Genomic DNA, 18,897 nt, shown 5'->3' with positions numbered 1-18,897 from the left:
GACCTATGGGGAAAATTTCCTGTTATATGTGTTCTCATATCATAGCCTTAAAAAAATACTGATTGGTTTGGGACTGCCTGGGATAGGCGGCCCAGCATACGTTGGTTAGCTCTTAATGGCACTCAGTGGCTATGTGACTCCAACTTATGGCCTTGGCTGCTACCTGGATGGATTGGACCATGCACCCTAGGCTTCGTCTGGATGCAAGGTAGAGCTACATTTACTATATCTCCTCCTGCTAACCTACCCAACCTGCAACAGCGCTGGACACGATCTGTCTTCCACTGGTATGATCACCTTGCCTCAATTTTCCTTCCCCAATTAGGAATTGAAAGTGTCATCTGGCACATAGAAGCTCTAAACAAATTTACTATGAAGGCATGAAATGGTACACAACATAGCCTTTTGCTGCTCAATTTAGAAGTATCCCAAATGCGTAAGGCAGTCCTCCAAAACCGAATGGCACTGGATGTCTTGACAGCAGCACAGGGGGGCACTTGTGCCATTATAAAAACTGAATGTTGTGTCTATATTCCTGACTACCATCAAAATATCTCTGGCTTCCTATCAGATATGAGCCACCAAATTAAATCCATGTCTGACCCTACCCTATCTCTAAATGATTGTTTGAACTCCTGGTCAGGACCAGGTCTCTGGACTACTATCAAAGCCTCATTCATTGCGTTAGTCATATTGCTTGTATTTCTTATTATAATTTGCTGTCTATTTCGTTGTTTGTCCTCCGCATGTCAACAAAGTTTCACTTCCTGGACCACCTCTCGTCAAATGACTCTCTCGTCTCCAGAGGATCCGTGTACCTTGTCAGCCTTGGACTCCACGGGTGCAGCCTTCCGGTCCTCTGAACTTCCTGCCTGTACCTATGGCCCCATTTAGGGACAGCTCTATGACCTTGTACAGCCAGAAGTAGTTACAGAAGATTTACCATCATCCATATCCCCAAGAGATTTTGGGGCCAAGTGGGTTCAGGGGGGGGATTTATGATGTGGATCAAGGCTGCCCCAGGTGGAAAAGCCCAAGGTGTCCTGGCCTACATGCTGATTTATATGATGCGATGGATTTTATGGTGTGGATTAAGGCTGCCCCAGGGAGAGAACCCAGGGCATCCTGGCCTACATGCTGGTCTATATGACCAGATTCCTATCTAAAGTTATACGACCGCACAATAACCAGACCCCATCTGCACTGAAACCATTTAATGACTTTTTACATCATCTTTTCTCTGTCTAGTAAAAATAAAGCATGTACCCATGCCTTATAAATTTAGCCCTAGCCCTGAACACATGGCAGCAGCAGCTCTGACTGCCCATGGGTCCTGTCCCCATGCTATTCCACACTATTCTCTAAATAAAAGTGCACTACTGCCAGACCTTGAGAGTCCAAGAAAACTTTCTTTCTACTCTTCCGTTCTCCATTCCCGCATCAATTGCATATGGTGAGGTGACCTTCAACTGTGTGTTTTTATAAACAAGGATCACAGTCCCAGAAGTCCCCTCCCAGCACTACCTTTCAATGCGAACGGCCCTGCAGACAACGAATTCTGTCTGGCATTCTGCTCAGACACCTAAACTCAGGGGCTGTCACTCAGACAGACGAGGGTGAGTCTTTTGAATTGTCCAATCAGACGAGGCGCCGGGGTAGGTGGGTGGGGCGAAGTTCCCCAACCCCCGGAAGTAGCTGCTGCTCCGGCGGCGCTGGGGACCGCGTCTCCCCGCCATTAAACCCTTTACTTGGCCCTGCCGCATGTTCTGTCGAGTTGTGGCCTGTAGCGACCGCAGTGTCCTAGGAAGGACTCGGGGGATCCAGGAGCCCTGGAAATGGTGAGTGTGCGGCCCCGGGGTGAGGACGCGGGAGGAGAGGCTGGTGAGAAGCGGGGGGCGGGCCCGGCCTCCCGCGGTCCCCTCCGGGGTCTGCGGCCCCGAGTCCGCGGCGGCGCCGCTCGGCCCTAGGGCCCCTCCGGCCCCAGCGTGGGGGCGGGGCGGGCAGCCGGGCCCCGGGCGTCCTGTGGTCCCTGCACGCGGCGACTTGGGCCGGAGCATCTCTGGGCCGCTGTGCGCCCGCAGCCCCGCATGTCCCAGACGGTGCGTGGCCCGCAGGACAGTCGGGCCTCGGTCTCCGGGGTCCGTGCGCGGAGGGGCTGCGGTCTGTGGGGGTCCCCAGGGCCTCATTTCTCCTCGGAGGGGACCCGTTTTCTCCTGAGTTTTCCAAATGTTTGGGGAGCAGCGCCTCAATCCACAGTCCTTTCCCAACAGGCTGCTCTTCCTGGGCATGACAGTAAATCCGTACATTTTCAGATGCCTCCCCGCACTCCCAAAGCCATTTCCCCTCTTTCATTCACGGATCCTTATCAACACTTTGTCCTCCATGGCGCATTTCAAACAGACTCGATATTTTAAATGCTTATCATTATGCCCCAGAGCCCTGGATGGCTCTATTTTCAAGATTATGTTTGTCTGTGGCTATTTTACATGAGAGGAAAGCAGAGAATAAGCACTGGGAACTACACTGTAGGAAATCCTGGTGCCTCTCCCCGGGATCATCTAGGCCCAGACATCCTATGGCAAATCCTTTTGTTGCGGGGTCGGTGAGCCGAGGAGTCAAAAGAAAGATTTCTTGGACTTTCAGGGTCTGGCAGTGGTGCTCTTTTATTTAGAGAACAGTACGGAATAGCATGGGGACAGGACCCATGGGCAGTGAAGAGCTGTAGGCATGGGGACAGGACCCATGGGCAGTGAGGAGCTGCTGCTGCTGCTGCATGGGGACAGGACCCGTGGGCAGTCAGAGCTCCTGCTGCTGCCCTGAGTTGAGGGTTAGGGCTAATTTTATAAGGCATGGATACGTGACTTATTTTTACTGGAAAAAGAAAAGATGATGTAAAAAGTAATTAAATGATTTCAGTGCAGATGGGGTTTGGTTATTGTGCGGTCATATAACTTTAGATACGAATCTGGCCATATAGATTGGTATGTAGGTGAGGATGACCAGGGCTTCTCTCCCTGGGGCAGTCCTAATTCATACCATAAAAAAAGTCCACTGGGTCATATAGTTTGGCATGTAGGCCAGGTCACCTTGGGCTTCTCTAGCTGGGGCAGCCTTAATCCACATCACTTTGGGTGGGGGTTCCCCTTGGAAAAATGTCCTGAGTGGTCAGTTCCATTGGCATTGCCACACCCCGCCCAGGTTTGTGAACGAGAAAAAATTATTCACTGATTTAAGTGTCCGTTTTGCAAGAAGGGTAAATGTATCTAGTCAGTAGAGCTTGAAAGACACTAAAAAATAGTTCCAGACAGGCAACAAAGAGGTGAATTTCAGAAAAAAGGTAACATTCCTTTGTTACGTTCCATTTGTTAAGAATACTTATTTCACTCTCTCTTCCCTTGAATGTCTGTCATTAGTTTCTGAGGTGTGTTCCTTACTTTTGGGTGCTTCCAAAGGAGATTCCAGGGCTGAGACACGCAAACCACAAGTGTTCAAGTATGATTTCTTGTCATGGAAATAATGTCACCACCGGCCTAGGAACAGACTTGTCATCCCAAATGATGCGTCTTTGGTATAAGGGCTATTTTGAGCTGATGATTATTAAAAAACAGCAGCCACAGGCAAAGCTCTGAAAACCTAGTAGAAGTTACCCTTTTGTAAGGTCAATTTACATTCTAAGAGAAACGTCCCTTTGTAAGGGTGCCTCCCTCTGTGTGCCAGGAAGGGCAGGATGACTCTGCATCTCTAGAAACTCTGTATCCATGGAGAAGGCAAGGAGTTAAATCTGCAGGACAACTTGCCCCTTGTTCACTGTGCTTTTCCTGCTGACCTCCCGTCACTAACCCCATCTTAACAGCAGGACGTTAGAGCTCTTTGTCACAGGAGGTGGCCAGCCAGGAGCCTGTGCGGGAGAGAAAGTTTTGATCTGCCAGTCAGACCTCACCTTGCCAGGTCTTTTCATCCCAGCCGGCCCTCCCTGCTCCCTTAAGCCTCAGCCCATGCTCTGGATGAGGGAGACGGAGTTGAGAGCCTGTCCTCCTGTCTCCTTGCCAATCGATGGCACAGTCAACTGTTTCATCTTTCAAAGCCTGGTGTGCCGTGGTCTCAGCTTCTGTGTGCATCAGGTGGTGAGCCCTCACTCAGTAACAGTAGCAACTCACATTTTTTCTTAAAAGAATATACATTTGTGCTTTTCTAGTTGAAGTGGTAGAAATACCGTATAATATTTTCCCTTATTTTCTGTGGAAGGACTGCGTTTAAGTGATTTTGCTGGATTATTCCAACACTGGGTTTGTGTGATTTAAAATAACAATGATGTTCCAGAGCATCTCCAGTGGGGAGCAGAGTCCCCCAGTCCAAGACCCAAGCTAAGGCCCCCTTGAGCCTGCAGAGGGAAGGTCTTGAAGGCCCAGTTGTTCTTCCTGGGGAGCCTCCCCCTGCAGGTGTCCTCCTGCTCACACCCCCATGGAAGGAGCCTTTATCCTGAGAGGAGCTGCAGAGCCTTGGAAAACTGGGGGTGAATGTGCCCATGGGGTGGGCAGTGACACCCTTTCTGAGGTTGTGGTTGTGTCTGGACATTTTAGACATCGTTTGAGTTTTGCTTTGGCACTTAGGTGCACTGAGAGTGTAATCTGTGCACAGTGAGGAAGTCTTTGAAGATCAGGTGTTCCATCCTGTGGACAAAGAGTTCATGAATTTGGAGTTCATGTGGGTCTGAAGCTTAGACTGAATCCGGCTGAGAGTTTCCTCACTTGTGAGAGTGGGAGCCTGGGGAAGGCAGTGCGTCCGTGCTCATAGGAGAGGGAGGGTGTGTGGGGCTCCCAGAGTCCATTCCTGTGGCTGCTCAAGGGTCTCCACCCTCCTTCACCAGGGCCTGACCCTCTCCAAGGGATCTGTGTCCACTCAGAGAGTCTACACCTCAAGTCTGGGAATATGGTCCCTTTCTGAGTGTGGGTTTCCTTCTGAACTGCAGGCCAGCAGGCTGCTTCTATGAGCTGAGTGGAATATTCCTGTTTCTGTCCTCGGGTTCCTTGATCAGTTGAAGATTACAATCCTCTGATTCTAATTTCCATTTGCACTTGGGGTTTTGAAAATGTTATTTCAGAGATATGATGTGAGCAAGGCAAGAAAATTGTGAAAACAGTTTTTTTTCCATTTAGACAAGAGAACGTCAAGATGTGAGATGGGTGTATTTCAATTCTCAGCTGCATTTTCCATGTTTAGGTCAGTTTTGTGTGTCCTTGTCCCTAGAGAACTGTGACATTTAAAAGGCTGAACTATTCCTGAGGCAAATGAATTGCATTTATTTTCTTATTGTTTGTGTGTGTGTGTGTGTGTGTGTGAGAGGAAGATTGTCACTATCTACTGTGTGTGCCCATCTTCCTCCATTTTATGTGGGATGCTGCCACAGCATGGCTTGACGAGCAGTGGTAGGTCCACACCTGGGATCCAAACATGCGAACCCCAGGGCACTGAAGCAGAGCAAAGTGAAGTTAACTACTATGCCACCGGGCCAGCCCCTGAATTCTGTTTTAATAGGTGTAGGGAAGAGGCAGTTGAATTTCTGTTTTCATTGATCTGAGGAATCAGATCGAAGCTTGTGTAAATCTTTGGAATTCCTAGTTTACTCAGGGCTTCATTGCAAACCCCTAAGGTATTGTGATATGCTACTCCTTCCTAAAAGCATTGCCAGGGTAAATATACTGGAGGCAGAAACCAAAATGCCCCTTGTCTTTTTTGGTAGAAAGAGATTGGTAAATTTTTTATGGTTTATAGTTGTGTGTCCATTAGTGTTTAAAGGATTAAATCTTGGAATGGTTTCCTATGCAGAAATGTTAAAACTAAAAGTTATTTAAAAATGGTGATCAAACATGGGAAAATATGGCATATATAAATCTCTCCTTATGTTATTTTATGTTTTTGAGGAAGATGCGCCCTGAGCTGAGATCTGTGCTCATCTTCCTCTATTTTATGTGTGGGATGCCTGCCTCAGCCTGGCGTGGTAAGAGGTGTGTAGGTCCACGACCAGGATCCAAACTGGTGAGTCCCAGGCCTCTGAAGCAGAGCACGTGCCCTTAACCACTGTACCACTGGGCCAGCCCGTGTCTCCCCTTATTTTAAATAAATACTGCGTGGGAAGGTTTAAAAAATTTGTAAGAGAGGAAACTGCCTGAAGGCGACTCCCTGCCTGCAATCCTGCCCCACTCCTGCCTGGACTCCAGCCTCCCTACATGACCAGTTTTGCTCACTGCCTCACCATGCTGTTAGCGTTTCTTTATATAAAAACTACCAGTGCGAATGCCTATTTTTGTCCCCCAAGTTTGTTCTTGTAATGAATGGGAGGGTTTGATGCTGATGATGTTTGACGACTGAACACTTAAGCCTCGCCCTCCCTTTCCCCTGGGCCTTCTTCCCTGGACAGGCTGATGAGAAAGCCTGGAGGCTCCTGCATTGTGGGCTGCTGCTTGCTGGGCAGCTCCTCCTGGGCACTGTGCTGGCCTCGGTTGCACTGTTGACCCACCAAGCTGGAGTCACCTTGACATTAGGGGGAGTCTGCGCTTATGAGGATGATTGTACACTGTCACCGAGCTGAGGTCATCCGATGGTCAATCCTTCAAGAGCAATTATTTCAGAGAGAAAGAAGGGACAGGAAGGTGCAGCCTGTAGGAAGCAGGATTCCAGAGGGCTCCCCAGGGCCCCTAAGTCACTCGGCTGCTTCTCCCAGTCCTGTACCTGTTGCAACAAAGATCCCGACCCTCTGGGTTATAGTGGACCACACCACAGTCTGAGTTTGGCCCAGTGAAGAGATTAATTCAACCCAACTTAGGCCCAGGCACCTGAAACTCTATAAAGCAACCGGTTGTCTTGCCCCTTTGTGGGAAAAGAATTCTGGAAATCTCTTGACTCAGAGATCCCCAAAATAGAAGTCAGATTCACACTTGTCTGTACACTAATAGGTCTACAATAGCAGGACACTCGTCATCCACCTTGGGCTTCTTACACTCCTGATAGTGACCATGGCACTTCTCAGAGGATCCAGTGCTGTGCTCCCCAACATGGCATCCGATGGAAGTTTCACCCCCCCCGTGGGTCTCAGGCTCCTAGAGCACAGCCTGGCTTCCTGAGATCAGTTGAAGTCATGGCACGACTAGAAGGACCTACGACTAGAATATACAACCATGTATTGGGGTCTTTGGGGAGAAGAAGAAAAGCAGATTGGCAACAGATGTTAGCTCACGGCCCATCTTGAAAAAAGAATATGTTGAAGTCAGTTGAATGAGAGCTGTCTTGTTTCAGTAAAAAAGGGGTGAATTGTCATGAGTCTGTCTTCATCATTTTCTAAAAAGACAGAGGTTTTAAGTTTATGGAAAAATTGATTAGAATTTTCAGTTTCCACATAACCCTTCTGTCTGCATCCACACAGGTGGCACTCTTTCACATTTGGTATCACTGTGGCACACTTCTTAGAATTTCCAAGTCCATATGGATGCATTACAGTGCATGGTGCACACTAGCATTGACCCTGTCTGTTATACACTGTGTGGGGTTTGGCAAATGTGTAATGACGTGTCCCCATCATTTCTGTATCATGGTGTCTAGTTTTGCTTCCCTGAAACTCCCCTGTGCTCCACCTGTTGACTCATCCGTCCCTGCAACCTCCAAATCCTTCACAAGTAAAGAGGTTTCTAATGTCTGATACTTTTCTCATTTCCAGAATGTCATGTGCTTGGAATCATACACTACAGACCCTTTGTCACATTGGCTTCTTCACTTAGGAATAAGTTTTAAGGTCCCTCCATGTGTTTCCATGGCTTGATACCTCATTTCTTTTTATCATTGGATGGTGTTTTGTTGTTGACTGTTCGATACTTGAAGGACACCTTGTTCAAAATTCTAACTCTTGCCAATTATGAATAAAGTGCTTATAAACATTCTTATGGGCTGGCCCGGTGGCACAGCGATTAAGTGTGTATGTTCTGCTGCTCAGCAGGCCGGCGTTTGCCAGTTCAGATCCTGGGTGTTGACAAGGCACCGCTTAACAAGCCATGCTGTGGCAGGCGTCCCACATATAAAGTACAGGAAGATGGGCACGGATGTTAGCTCAGGCTCTGTCACCCTGAACAAAAAGAGGAGGATTGGCAGTAGTTAGCTCAGGGCTAATCTTCCTCAAAAAAATACCAAAGAAACAAAAGGAACACATTCTTATGTAGGTTTTGTGCAAACATAAGGTTTTTCAGCTCATTTGGGAAAATAACACGGAGCATGATTGCTGGCTCTTACTCTATGTAGTGACAGTGTATCTTATTCTGAAAGGAGGTTCCTGTCTTCCAGTGTGGGTGTTCCCAATCCCGTTTCCACCCACGATGAACTAGGATTCCCTTCGCTTTCCATCTTCACCGATATTTGCTGTTCTGAACATTTTGACTTTTACCCATTTAATAAGTGTTTAGTGATCCCCATTGTTGTTTTCTTTGCAATTTCCTAATGACATTTGATGGGGATCATGTGTCAGTTTGCTTATTTCCCATCTAGATCTCTTCTTCAGTGAGCTGTCTGCAGATCTTTCACCCATTTTTAATTGCATGTTTTTCCTCTATTAAGGTTTAAGAATTCTTTGCATATTTCAGATACCTGTCATTTATCCAACAGTGTTTTACAGAGATTTTCTCTTACTCTGAATTGCGTTGATCTTCTCTTTACACCATCTTTCTCAGAGGAGGAATTTTTCATTTTAATTAAGTAAAATTTCTGATGTTATCTTTTGTGGACCATGCCTTTTGGTTTTCAATGTGAAAATTCATCAACAAACACAAGGTCATCCAGATTTTCTTCAGTGTTCTCTTGTAGGAGTTTATTCCTTTGGCATTTTACATTCAGATGTGTGATGTGTTTTGACTTAATTTTCCTAAAACGTGTAAGGCCTATGTCTGTGTTTTGTGCGTGTGTATTTGCACGTGGGTATCCATCATTTCTACCACTGTTTTTTAAAATACTTTCTTTTTCATTTGAATCTCCTTTTCTTCTTTGTCAAACATCAGTTGACTCTATTCGTGTGGTTCTGGAAGGAAAGCAGTTGACTCACACATCTTGCAAGCTTGCTGTGCTCTCATTAATCCCAGGAGTCGTTTCTGTCATTGTGAGTTCTTCCAGTTGTTGCGTAGAGACAGTCATATCATATGGAACAAGCACCATGAATTCAGCTACAGGATTTGTGAAGATGTTCTTTCTCAAGAAGTGGAAGTTTCCCTCTATTACTAGTTTATCATAAATGGATGTTGCATTTTCTCAAATCTCATTTTTATATTCATTTCTCCTCCTTTCCTTTCTGATATTAGTAATTTCTGTCTTCCCTCTTCTCTTTGGTATCTTAAGTGCATATTTCTCAATTTTATTGGTCTTGTGAAACAAACAGCTTTTTTCTTTTCGTTTTGTCCATTGATTTCCCACAATGACATTCATTTCCTTTCTGATTTTTATTATTTTTGCTGTGGGTTTAACTTCCTCTTTTTATTCTTTGCTAAGGTACATGCTTGAATTAGTGATTAGAGATCTTTGATCTTTCCAGTGTATTTGTTTCATGGCATGAATTTCCCCCATATACTCCTTTCGCTACATCCAAGAATCTTTGCTATGTTGTGTTTTCATTCTTTTAGTTCAAAATAATTTTTCATTTTTCTTGAGACTTCTAGTTTGATATTCTGTATTATTTGAAGTGTATTTTTGAATCACCACATATGAAGGGGTTTTCCAACTATTGCTGGTATTGCCTCCTAGAGGAATGCCTATGTGGTGTGAGAGCCTATTTTGTATGATTTCTGTTCTTTCAAATTTGTTAAGGTGTGCTTTATGTCCCAGGGTGTGGTTTGTTTTGGTGAATGTTCCATGTGAACCTGAGAAGAATGTATATTCTGCTGTTCTGTGAGTATTCCGCAGATTACAGTGAAACCCAGCAGTTTTGCAGTGCTGTTCATCACACCTCTGTCCTTCCTCACTTCCTGCCTACTGAAATTTCTAATTCCTGATGGGGGGGTGTTGATTTCTACAGCTGTGGTACTGGATCTGTGTATCTCTCCTGCATTCCATCAGTTCCTCCCTGAGGTGTGTTGCCCCTCTGTTGTTAGGCAGGTACACATGCAGCGTTGCTGTGCCTTCTCAGAGAATAGGCCCCTTTATCCGTACCTGCTGCCCCTCTATCTCTGCATCTTCCTCAGTTTGAAATCTGCATTGTCTATGATGCCTGTTCCTCTGGCCGCTTCCTTTCGATTCGTGTTGGCATGGTCTGTTTTTCTCCATCCCTTTACCCTTCATCTATCTCTGACTTTATACTTAGAGTGGGTTTCTTGTAGACAACATATAATGATCTATTTTTGTTTTTTTTTTAAAGATTGGCGCCTGAGCTAACATCTGTTGCCAGTCTTTATTTTTTTTTTTCCTTTCTAGATTGCCACCTGAGCTAACAACCCTTGCCGGTCTTTTTTTCTTTTTTGCTTTTTCTCCCCAAATCCCCACAGTATATAGTTATATCTTCTAGTTGTGGCATGGGAGATGCTGCCTCAACATGGCCTGATGAGTGGTGCCATGTCTGCGCCCAGGATCCGAGCCCTGGACCACCAAAGCGGAGTGCACGAACTTAACCACTTAGCCTCAGGGCTGCCCCTATGATGGTATTTTTTGAAATCTATTACTGTGTCTTTCAGCTGTAATGAGACTGTTGATGATTAAAGTTTTTATTGATTCAGTTGGATTAATATTTACGAAAATTTTTACTTTCTCCATTTTTACCCTTGTTTTTGTCTTTTTGCCACCTTCTCTGGCTAAAATTGAGCAATTTAATTCTTTTTTTCTCCTCTCTTAGCATATCTGTTACACACTTTTTAAAAAACACATTTTAGTGGTTTCCCTTAAATTTTTAGCCTACATTTACAACTAAGCCATCCTTCTGCCAAGTAACAGTGTGCCACTTGACTGCGTACAAGTACCTCTTAACACGCTGTCCCCAAGTTTCCTTTCCCTGTGTTTAAACAAAGTGTCATCTGTTGTATTAATTATAAGAAACATAAAAGATACTTGCCCTCATTTTTTCTTCTTCTAATCCCCTACCTTTATCATTTACATTCTTTCTTGTAAACTTTTGAACAGTTTCCTTCAAAGTATGTGTACTCGGTACGAATTTCCTCAAATTTTGTCTCAGAAAGTCCTTATTTCTTCCTGGTACTGAAGGATAATTTTGCTTGACTGAATTCTGGGAAAGTGGGTTTTATTTTCAACACTTTAAATCTTTCAGTCTCCTCTGTTCTTGTTGCATGGTTTTTGAGAAGAAGTCTGATTTAACTCCAATCTTTGTTTCTTTCTGTCGAAGTTGTGTTTCTTCCCTGGGATTTTTCAGTACATTCTCTGTCTGTGATGTGTCTCTAGTTTCAGGGTGATACCCTCGGGTGTGCACTTTGTACTTTATCGTGTTTAGTGTTCCGTGAGTGTCCTGGATGGACAGTGTTCTGGCTATCATTAATTTTATGGTATTTTGGTCATTATTACTTCACGTTTTCCTCTGTCTCGCTCTGCTTTTCTTTTCCTTCAGGTTTTCCCGTTATCTGGATTTTAAACCTTCTCTTATAGAGGCTGTCCTCGGCTTCATGGAAATTGGGTTCTGTCTTTCTTGTTATTTTTGCCCTTGCATTAGACTTTGGGGAAATAGATTTGTTTTTTTAGTACAGGCCGTATTAAGAACAGAACATGTGGGGCATATTGCAAAATGCCATCTCTTCTTTTGTCTTTCCCAAGTTTGGAGACTTCATTTGTCCTGTGACCTCAAGGCTCTCCTGGATCTAAGAAGGGTTGTTCGACTCAAGTTTGTTCATTTTCTTCTTGTGAGATCAAGAATGACACCTTCTAAGCTCCTTTGGCACAGGATCATAAGTCAGCAGGGCATCATCCAGAGTGGGTGGTCAGGAAACACTTCCTCTTGACGTTGAAGAAAGGAAATTTTATGTTCTTTTGGAGGAAACCACTGTCAAATCCTTCATGTATTTTATAATCATGGGCAAATTTAACATCAAACCATTGTGGACTTCAAGGAGCTCGCTTGCCATCTGCAGCTCTTTTTTGTTGTTGTTTTTAAAGATTGGCACCAGCTCTAACAATTGTTGACAATCTTCTTCTTTTTTCCCCCACGCCCCCCAGTACATAGTCGTATATTGTAGTTGTGAGTACCTCTGGTTTTGCTATGTGGGCCGCTGCCTCAGCATCACCTAATGAGTGGTGCAGTGTCCAAAGTGGAGTGGGCGAACTTAACCACTAAGCCACGGGGCCAGCCCCAATCTGCAGCTCTTAACCTACCCCTCAAGGGGAGCAAAGCTCAGGGCACACCATTGACATTTGACTAGAAAGAGCTCTTATGGCATATTATTATCTGAGAGTGTGTTCTAAAAATGGTGGCAAGTAGCTTTGAGGCCAATGAGTGTAGGGATCTTCTGGTCTAAGTTTTCATGGCTTCTTCCTTGTGCCTGAGCTCTCAGTTCATAATAATTCCATCAAATCATCCAGAGTGAGAAAGGTAGAACCGAGTCTATGATAGATACTACACAAGTTAAAAGCAGCGTTTCACCACAAGAGGAGTTCCATTCAGCCAGCTGCATCTGATTACCTGTAATGGCCTGGAGTAGTTTAGGACAGTGTGGGCAGCTGGGCTTGGTCAAAGTGTGATTTCTTAGGCCTCCTGGACTCTCACTTTGGTGATGGGACCAGAACAAAAAGCTTGCAGTTGTTCACTATGTTTTTATTCACTGAAACATCCCGTAGATTTCACTCTCTGCCTCTGCCATTTCCCAACTTGTTCTGGAACTTGTTATTAGAGAGAAGTCGGATGTAATGTCATCACAGTAAAACTGTGTAAATATTTCCATGTGTTCATAATATTGTTAAATTGATGAGACTGTGTACAGAAGAAAGCGAGTTTGTGATGATCACACATAGAATAAATATTTGGAGATAATAGAATCCCAGGTAACCTTCCTAGAATTGGTGTATAGATCCCCAGTGCTGTCAGGCTCATGTATGCTACTCGACACGCATTTGTGGTGTTTCAGGACTCAGTGACCACTGAGGATGTGGCTGTGAACTTCACCCCAGAGGAGTGGGCTTTACTGGATCCTTCACAGAAGAAACTCTACAGAGATGTGATGTGGGAAACCTTCAGGATCCTGGCCTCAGTAGGTAAGAATGAGTACATTTCTTCATTGCATCAATGTGAGAACAACTGCTGCCTGAACATCAAGAGTGTTCTAAGGGGCTGGCCTGTTGGCATGGCGGTTACATTCACACATTCTGCTTTAGTGGCCCAGGGCTCACTGGTTCAGATGTTGGGTGCAGACATGGCACCGCTTGTCAAGCCATGCTGTGGCAGGCGTCCCACATATAAAGTAGAGGAAGATGGGCACGGATATTAGCTCAGGGCCAGTCTCCCCCAGCAAAAAGAGGAGGATTGGCAGCAGCAGTTAGCTCAGGGCTAATCTTCCCCAAAAAGAAAAAAAACAACAGTGTTCTAAGGATTAGAATGTGGAAAGGTGAGGTTGTTAGTAAATAAAGTAGAAATGGTCATAGATTATCACATACTTACAATCTAAATTTTTTCCATAGTTTCTAATAATTGGAATAAACGTTCTTTGTCTGCATTTCAGGAATAACATGGGAAGATCATGATATTGAAGATCAGCACAAAGACCTGGGGAGAAAACTCCGGTGAGTGACACAGTAGAAAGCTCTGTCTCATGTGAGAATCCTTGTATGTCAAGACAGTCTTTTTAAAAAGAGCAAACAAAAGAAATAGCCCTTGCTTCACATTTAGGTATTCTTCAAAGATTTTCGTCAAGTACACTTTCTGAAATGTGATGCAGTGGTTCACTTTTTGCAATATATTTCACTTATTAATAGTAATAATGAATCGTATCTATGAATATTGCTGTTTGGATAATAGCAGAAAATTCAGTATATTTATTTCAGAGAATTCACAGAAGGAAGAAAACAAACATTTCCTGTAAATCATAATAAACATAAGAAATATAAAACCATTAATAGAGAAATCATTAACAATGTGCTTCTTGTTTGTACAGAAAGCATGTGGTAGGGAGACTCTGTGAAAGCGAAGAGGGTAGTCAATGTGGAGAAAACGTCAGCCTTCTTGCAAATCTCAGTCTGAACAAGAAAACTACAGGAGCTAAACCATGGGGATGCAGTGCATGTGGAAGAGCCTTCACACATCATTCATTGCTGAAAATGCACATTAGATGTCACACTGAACATAAAACACGTGAGTATCAAAAATATGGAGAGAAGCCATATAAATGTAAGGAATGTGGGAACGCCTTCACTTATCTCACTTTACTTCAAACACATGAAAGAACTCATACTGGAGAGAAACCCTATGAATGTAAACAATGCAGTAAAGCATTCACTTCTTCCAGTCAACTTAAAAAACATGAAAGGAATCACACTGGAGAGAAACCCTTTGTATGTAAAAAATGCAGTAAAGCATTCACTTCTTCTGGTATTCTTTCAAGACATGGAAGAACTCATACAGGAGAGAAACCCTACGAATGTAAGCAGTGCGGTAAAGCATTCACTTCTTCCAGTTATCTTCGAATCCATGAAAGAATTCACACTGGAGAGAAGCCCTTTAAGTGTAACATATGTGGTAAAGCCTTCATTTCTACCAATTGTCTCTCAGTACATGCAAGAAGTCACACTGGAGAGAAACCCTATGAATGTGAAAAATGTGGTAAAGCATTCACTTCCTCCAGTTACCTTCAAATACATGGAAGGATTCATACCGGAGAGAGACCCTATGAATGTAAAAAGTGCCGTAAAGCGTTCACTTCTTCCGGTCATCTTAAAAAACATGAAAGAATTCACACTGGAGAGAAACCCTTTGAATGTAAAAAATGCAGTAAAGCATTCACTTTTTCCGGTCTTCTTTCAAAACATGAAAGAACTCATACAGGAGAGAAACCCTATGAATGTAAAAAATGTGGTAAAGCATTCACTTCTTCCTGTTCTCTTCGAGTTCACGAAAGAACCCACACTGGAGAGAAACCTTATGAATGTAAAAAATGCAGTAAAGCATTCAGTGTTTCCTGTTGTCTTCGAGAGCATGAAAGAACTCACACTGGAGAGAAACCTTATGAATGTAAAAACTGCCCTAAAGCATTCAATTCTTCCAGTTCTCTTCGAGTACATGAAAGAACTCACACTGGAGAAAAACCCTATGAATGTAAAATATGCAGTAAAGTCTTCACTGCTTCCAGTTCTCTTCGAGTCCATGAAAGAAGTCACAGTGGAGAGAAAGCCTCATGAATGTCAGGAAAGTGAGACAGGCTTTACTTCTCATGCAACCTTTTGAGGCTATGCACAAATGCACACTAGAGGAGAAACCAGGTAGATATAAACAATTTGGGAAACACTTTTGTTATCTCAGTTCTTCTTGAAGGCATGAAAGGACTCACTTGATAAAAACATCTTGAATGTGAACAGCATGAGAAAGCCTTCAGTTGGCCTACATCCTTCTCTGTGAAACTCCCACCAGCAAGAAATGTAAATGTAAGTCATATGAGAAAGCTTCATGGAAATAAACTTTCAACATGAAGAGTTGTTATAAAAGTAGTAAACATATTGTATTTATCAAGCCTGTTTCTTAAAGTGCAGCATTGGACTGTGGATTTGTATTAATTACTTCAGAAATGAATATTGAGGTGAGATGATTATGCTAGTCAGCCTTCATAAATGGTAAATAAGATTCATAGGTAGTGCTTTTCCCTTAAATCAGTTAATAATTTTGTATTTTTAGTTTTTTTATAATGTTTTAATTGTTCTGTGTTACGGGGGTATTGAAAAAATGACAGTTTGTATGTGGTGATTTTCTTACTGGCCTTGTGTTTACAGCTCCTGGATATGCCTAATTCATTGTCTATATTGTACATTTTATTTTAACTTTTTATTAAGATTATTACAACCTTGTTAAATTTCAGTTGTAAAGTGTTGTCAGTCATGCCGTACGTGCACCACTTCACCCTTTGTGCCCTCCCCCCAAACCCCCTTTCCCCTGGTAAGCACCAATCAGTTCTCTTTGTCTGTATGTTTAACTTCCACCTATGAGTGGAGTCATACAGAGATTGTCCTTCTCTATCTGGCTTATTTCACTTAACATAATTCCCTCAAGATCCATGCATGTTGTTGTGAATGGGATGATTTTATCCTTTTTTTATGGCTGAGTAGTATTCCATTGTATATATACACCCTATCTTCTCTATCCAGTCATCTGTTGATGGGCACTTAGGTTGCTTCCACGTCTTGGCTGTTGTGAATAACGCTGCAATGATCATTGGGGTGCCTGGGACTTTTGGAATTGGTGATTTCAAATTCTTGGATAGATACCCAGTAGTGGGATGGCTGGGACATATGGTAGTTCTATTTTTAATTTTTTGAGAAACTTCCATACTGTTTTCCCTAGTGGCTGCACCAGTTTGCATTCCCACCAGCAATGTATGAGGGTTCCTTTTTCTCCAGAACCTCTCCAACATTTGTCACTTTTTGTTTTGTTTATTCTTGCCATTCTAACAGGTGTAAGGTGATATCTTAGTGTAGTTTTGATTTGCATTTCCCTCATGATAGTGATGATGAGCATCTTTTCATGTGTCTATTGGCCATCCGTATATCTGCTTTGGAGAAATGTCTGTTCATGTCCCCTGCCCATTTTTGGATCGGGTTGTTTGATTTTTTGTTGTTGAGTTGTGTGAGTTCTTTATAGGAAATGACTTGCAAATACTTCTTCCCAGTTAGTGGGTTGTTTTTTGTTTCAATCCTGTTTTCCTAGCCTTGAAGAAGCTCTTTAGTCTGATGCAGTCCCATTTGTTCATTCTTTCTGTTGTTTCCCTTCTCTGAGAAGAAATGGTGTCCGAAAAGATCCTTTTAATACTGATGTCAAAGAGTGTACTGCCTACATTTTCTTCTAGACGCCTTATGGTTTCAGGTCTCAGCCTTAGGTCTTTGATCCATTTTGATTTTATTTTTGTGAATGGTGAAAACGCATGGTCAATTTTCATTCTTTTATATGTGGCTGTCCAGTTTTCCAGCACCATTTGTTGAAGAGAATTTCTTTTCTCCATTGTAGGCCCTCAGGTCCTTTCTCAAAGAGTAGCTGTCCATAGATGGGTGGTTTTATTTCTGGGCTTTCAATTCTGTTCAATTGATCTGTGCAAAATACAGAGCGACAGATGTGTGTGAATGGTTTCTGTTCTGATGTGTAAAGATGTCTGAGTGATCGCTCTCATCTTCAGAAGAAAAATACTAAACACTCTTAAAGGGAACACCTCTTCTTCGATCCATGAGAGATTTGAGTTTACATGGCAACAATGCCCCCTAAATGAGAGAAGGTGAATACAGATAATTCCCATGTACCAGGAGGCGGAGTGACTGGAGCAAGCAGCTTTCTAGGAATACATCAACATAACAAGAGATGAATTGCTAGACACACAGTATGGATTATCTTTTTTTTTTTTTTTTTTTTTAAAGATTTTATTTTTTCCTTTTTCTCCCCAAAGCCCCCCGGTACATAGTTGTGTATTCTTCGTTGTGGGTTCCTCTAGTTGTGGCATGTGGGACGCTGCCTCAGCGTGGTCTGACGAGCAGTGCCATGTCCGCGCCCAGGATTCGAACCGACGAAACACTGGGCCGCCTGCAGCGGAGCGCGCGAACTTAACCACTCGGCCACGGGGCCAGCCCCACAGTATGGATTATCTTGAGAGTTAAAAACTCTAGGGAGGGGCCAGTCTTAGGGGCCCCCCACATTCATGAATGTTTCCTTCAGCAGCCCAATGTGGTCTTCATAGTGAAGATCAGAAAAAATTGCCTCCTGCTTCATCCAGGAAATGAGGAAAAACATTTTGATATACATGAAAAGCATATTGCTGTCTGTAAAGTAGACCATCCGTCAGATAAAACTAATGTACCCACGTCTTAACTCAGTGTATAAAGTTCAAATAGACACCTGCAGTCACCTCAGGTTCCTCTCTGCCAAAAGCAGAGGAAATATAAGTGCTCAGATCCTGTTGTAAAGTTCACGGTCCAGGGATTCTTTACCACCAAACATTGCAGGTTTCATCATCACATGAGAGGACAATTTCCCTTTGAAATCCCTGACACCATATCGGTAGGGCCCCAGGATACAAACACTGGATGAAAACAGAGCTGCAAGACACAGATTCTACTTAAGAATGAGTTTCTAGGGAAACCCAACAGACCAGGGAGATAAGTGCAAGGACACTGCAGACCATGAAGCCCCTGACCCCTCCAGCTGCAGCCACCACGAAACATAGTCTGACTTGTATTTAAGAAATCATGAAACCTCACACTAAAGGCCTGTTTATCTCAGATCTTATCGTGAAAATTCAAAAACGTGGAAATTAAGTAACATTCTTGGACAAACCATTGAGTCAAAGACAAAATCGAAGGGGAATTTAATATAAGTGTTGCTGAAGCAAGATAAATGAAATTTTCAAAATATCTTGAGACAAACAAATGTGAAAATACAATTTAAGAAAACTTGTAGGATGAGGCATAGGGAGTAGTAAAGGGAAGTTAGTAGTGAAAAACACCTGTATGAAGAAAAAGATAGCAAGTTAACAACGTACATTTATACCTTAAGGAACAAGAAGGTAAAACCAAAATTAGCTAAAGGTAGGGAATAAGAAGTATTAAAGCCCAAACAGTTTCAATTAAAAAAAATAAAAATAACAAACCCTAGCAATGAAGAGAGAAGATTCAGGTACATAAAATCAGAAATGAAGGAGGACATATTACAATGGCGCCTCAAGAATAAGAAGGATAAAAAAGGACTATTATGTACGTTTG

The 18,897-nt window shown here is 43.2% G+C and overlaps 1 protein-coding gene across 1 annotated transcript; it reads left to right on the top strand.

Annotated features, from left to right (window-relative positions):
- The first annotated feature begins 1,662 nt into the window (after window positions 1-1,662).
- Window positions 1,663-18,760, top strand: LOC106839977 (zinc finger protein 709-like). The gene is made up of 4 exons (XM_044751819.2): window positions 1,663-1,838; window positions 13,083-13,209; window positions 13,674-13,734; window positions 14,106-18,760. The coding sequence occupies exons 1-4, from the start codon at window positions 1,836-1,838 to the stop codon at window positions 15,343-15,345; spliced, it is 1,431 nt and encodes a 476-aa protein (XP_044607754.2). The 5' UTR covers window positions 1,663-1,835; the 3' UTR covers window positions 15,346-18,760.
- The last annotated feature ends 137 nt before the right edge of the window (window positions 18,761-18,897 follow it).

The sequence above is a fragment of the Equus asinus genome, chromosome 20, assembly GCF_041296235.1.
Source record: "Equus asinus isolate D_3611 breed Donkey chromosome 20, EquAss-T2T_v2, whole genome shotgun sequence".
Taxonomy (NCBI): domain Eukaryota; kingdom Metazoa; phylum Chordata; class Mammalia; order Perissodactyla; family Equidae; genus Equus; species Equus asinus.
The sequence above is the reverse complement of the archived record's forward strand: the minus strand, read 5'-3'. Positions and strand labels throughout refer to the sequence as shown.

Excerpts from the sequence above, each read along its gene's own strand:
- LOC106839977 (XM_044751819.2), top strand. Across the intron at positions 13,210-13,673 it reads CAGGATCCTGGCCTCAGTAG|GAATAACATGGGAAGATCAT; the intron begins GTAAGAATGAGT and ends TCTGCATTTCAG. Across the intron at positions 13,735-14,105 it reads GACCTGGGGAGAAAACTCCG|AAAGCATGTGGTAGGGAGAC; the intron begins GTGAGTGACACA and ends TTGTTTGTACAG.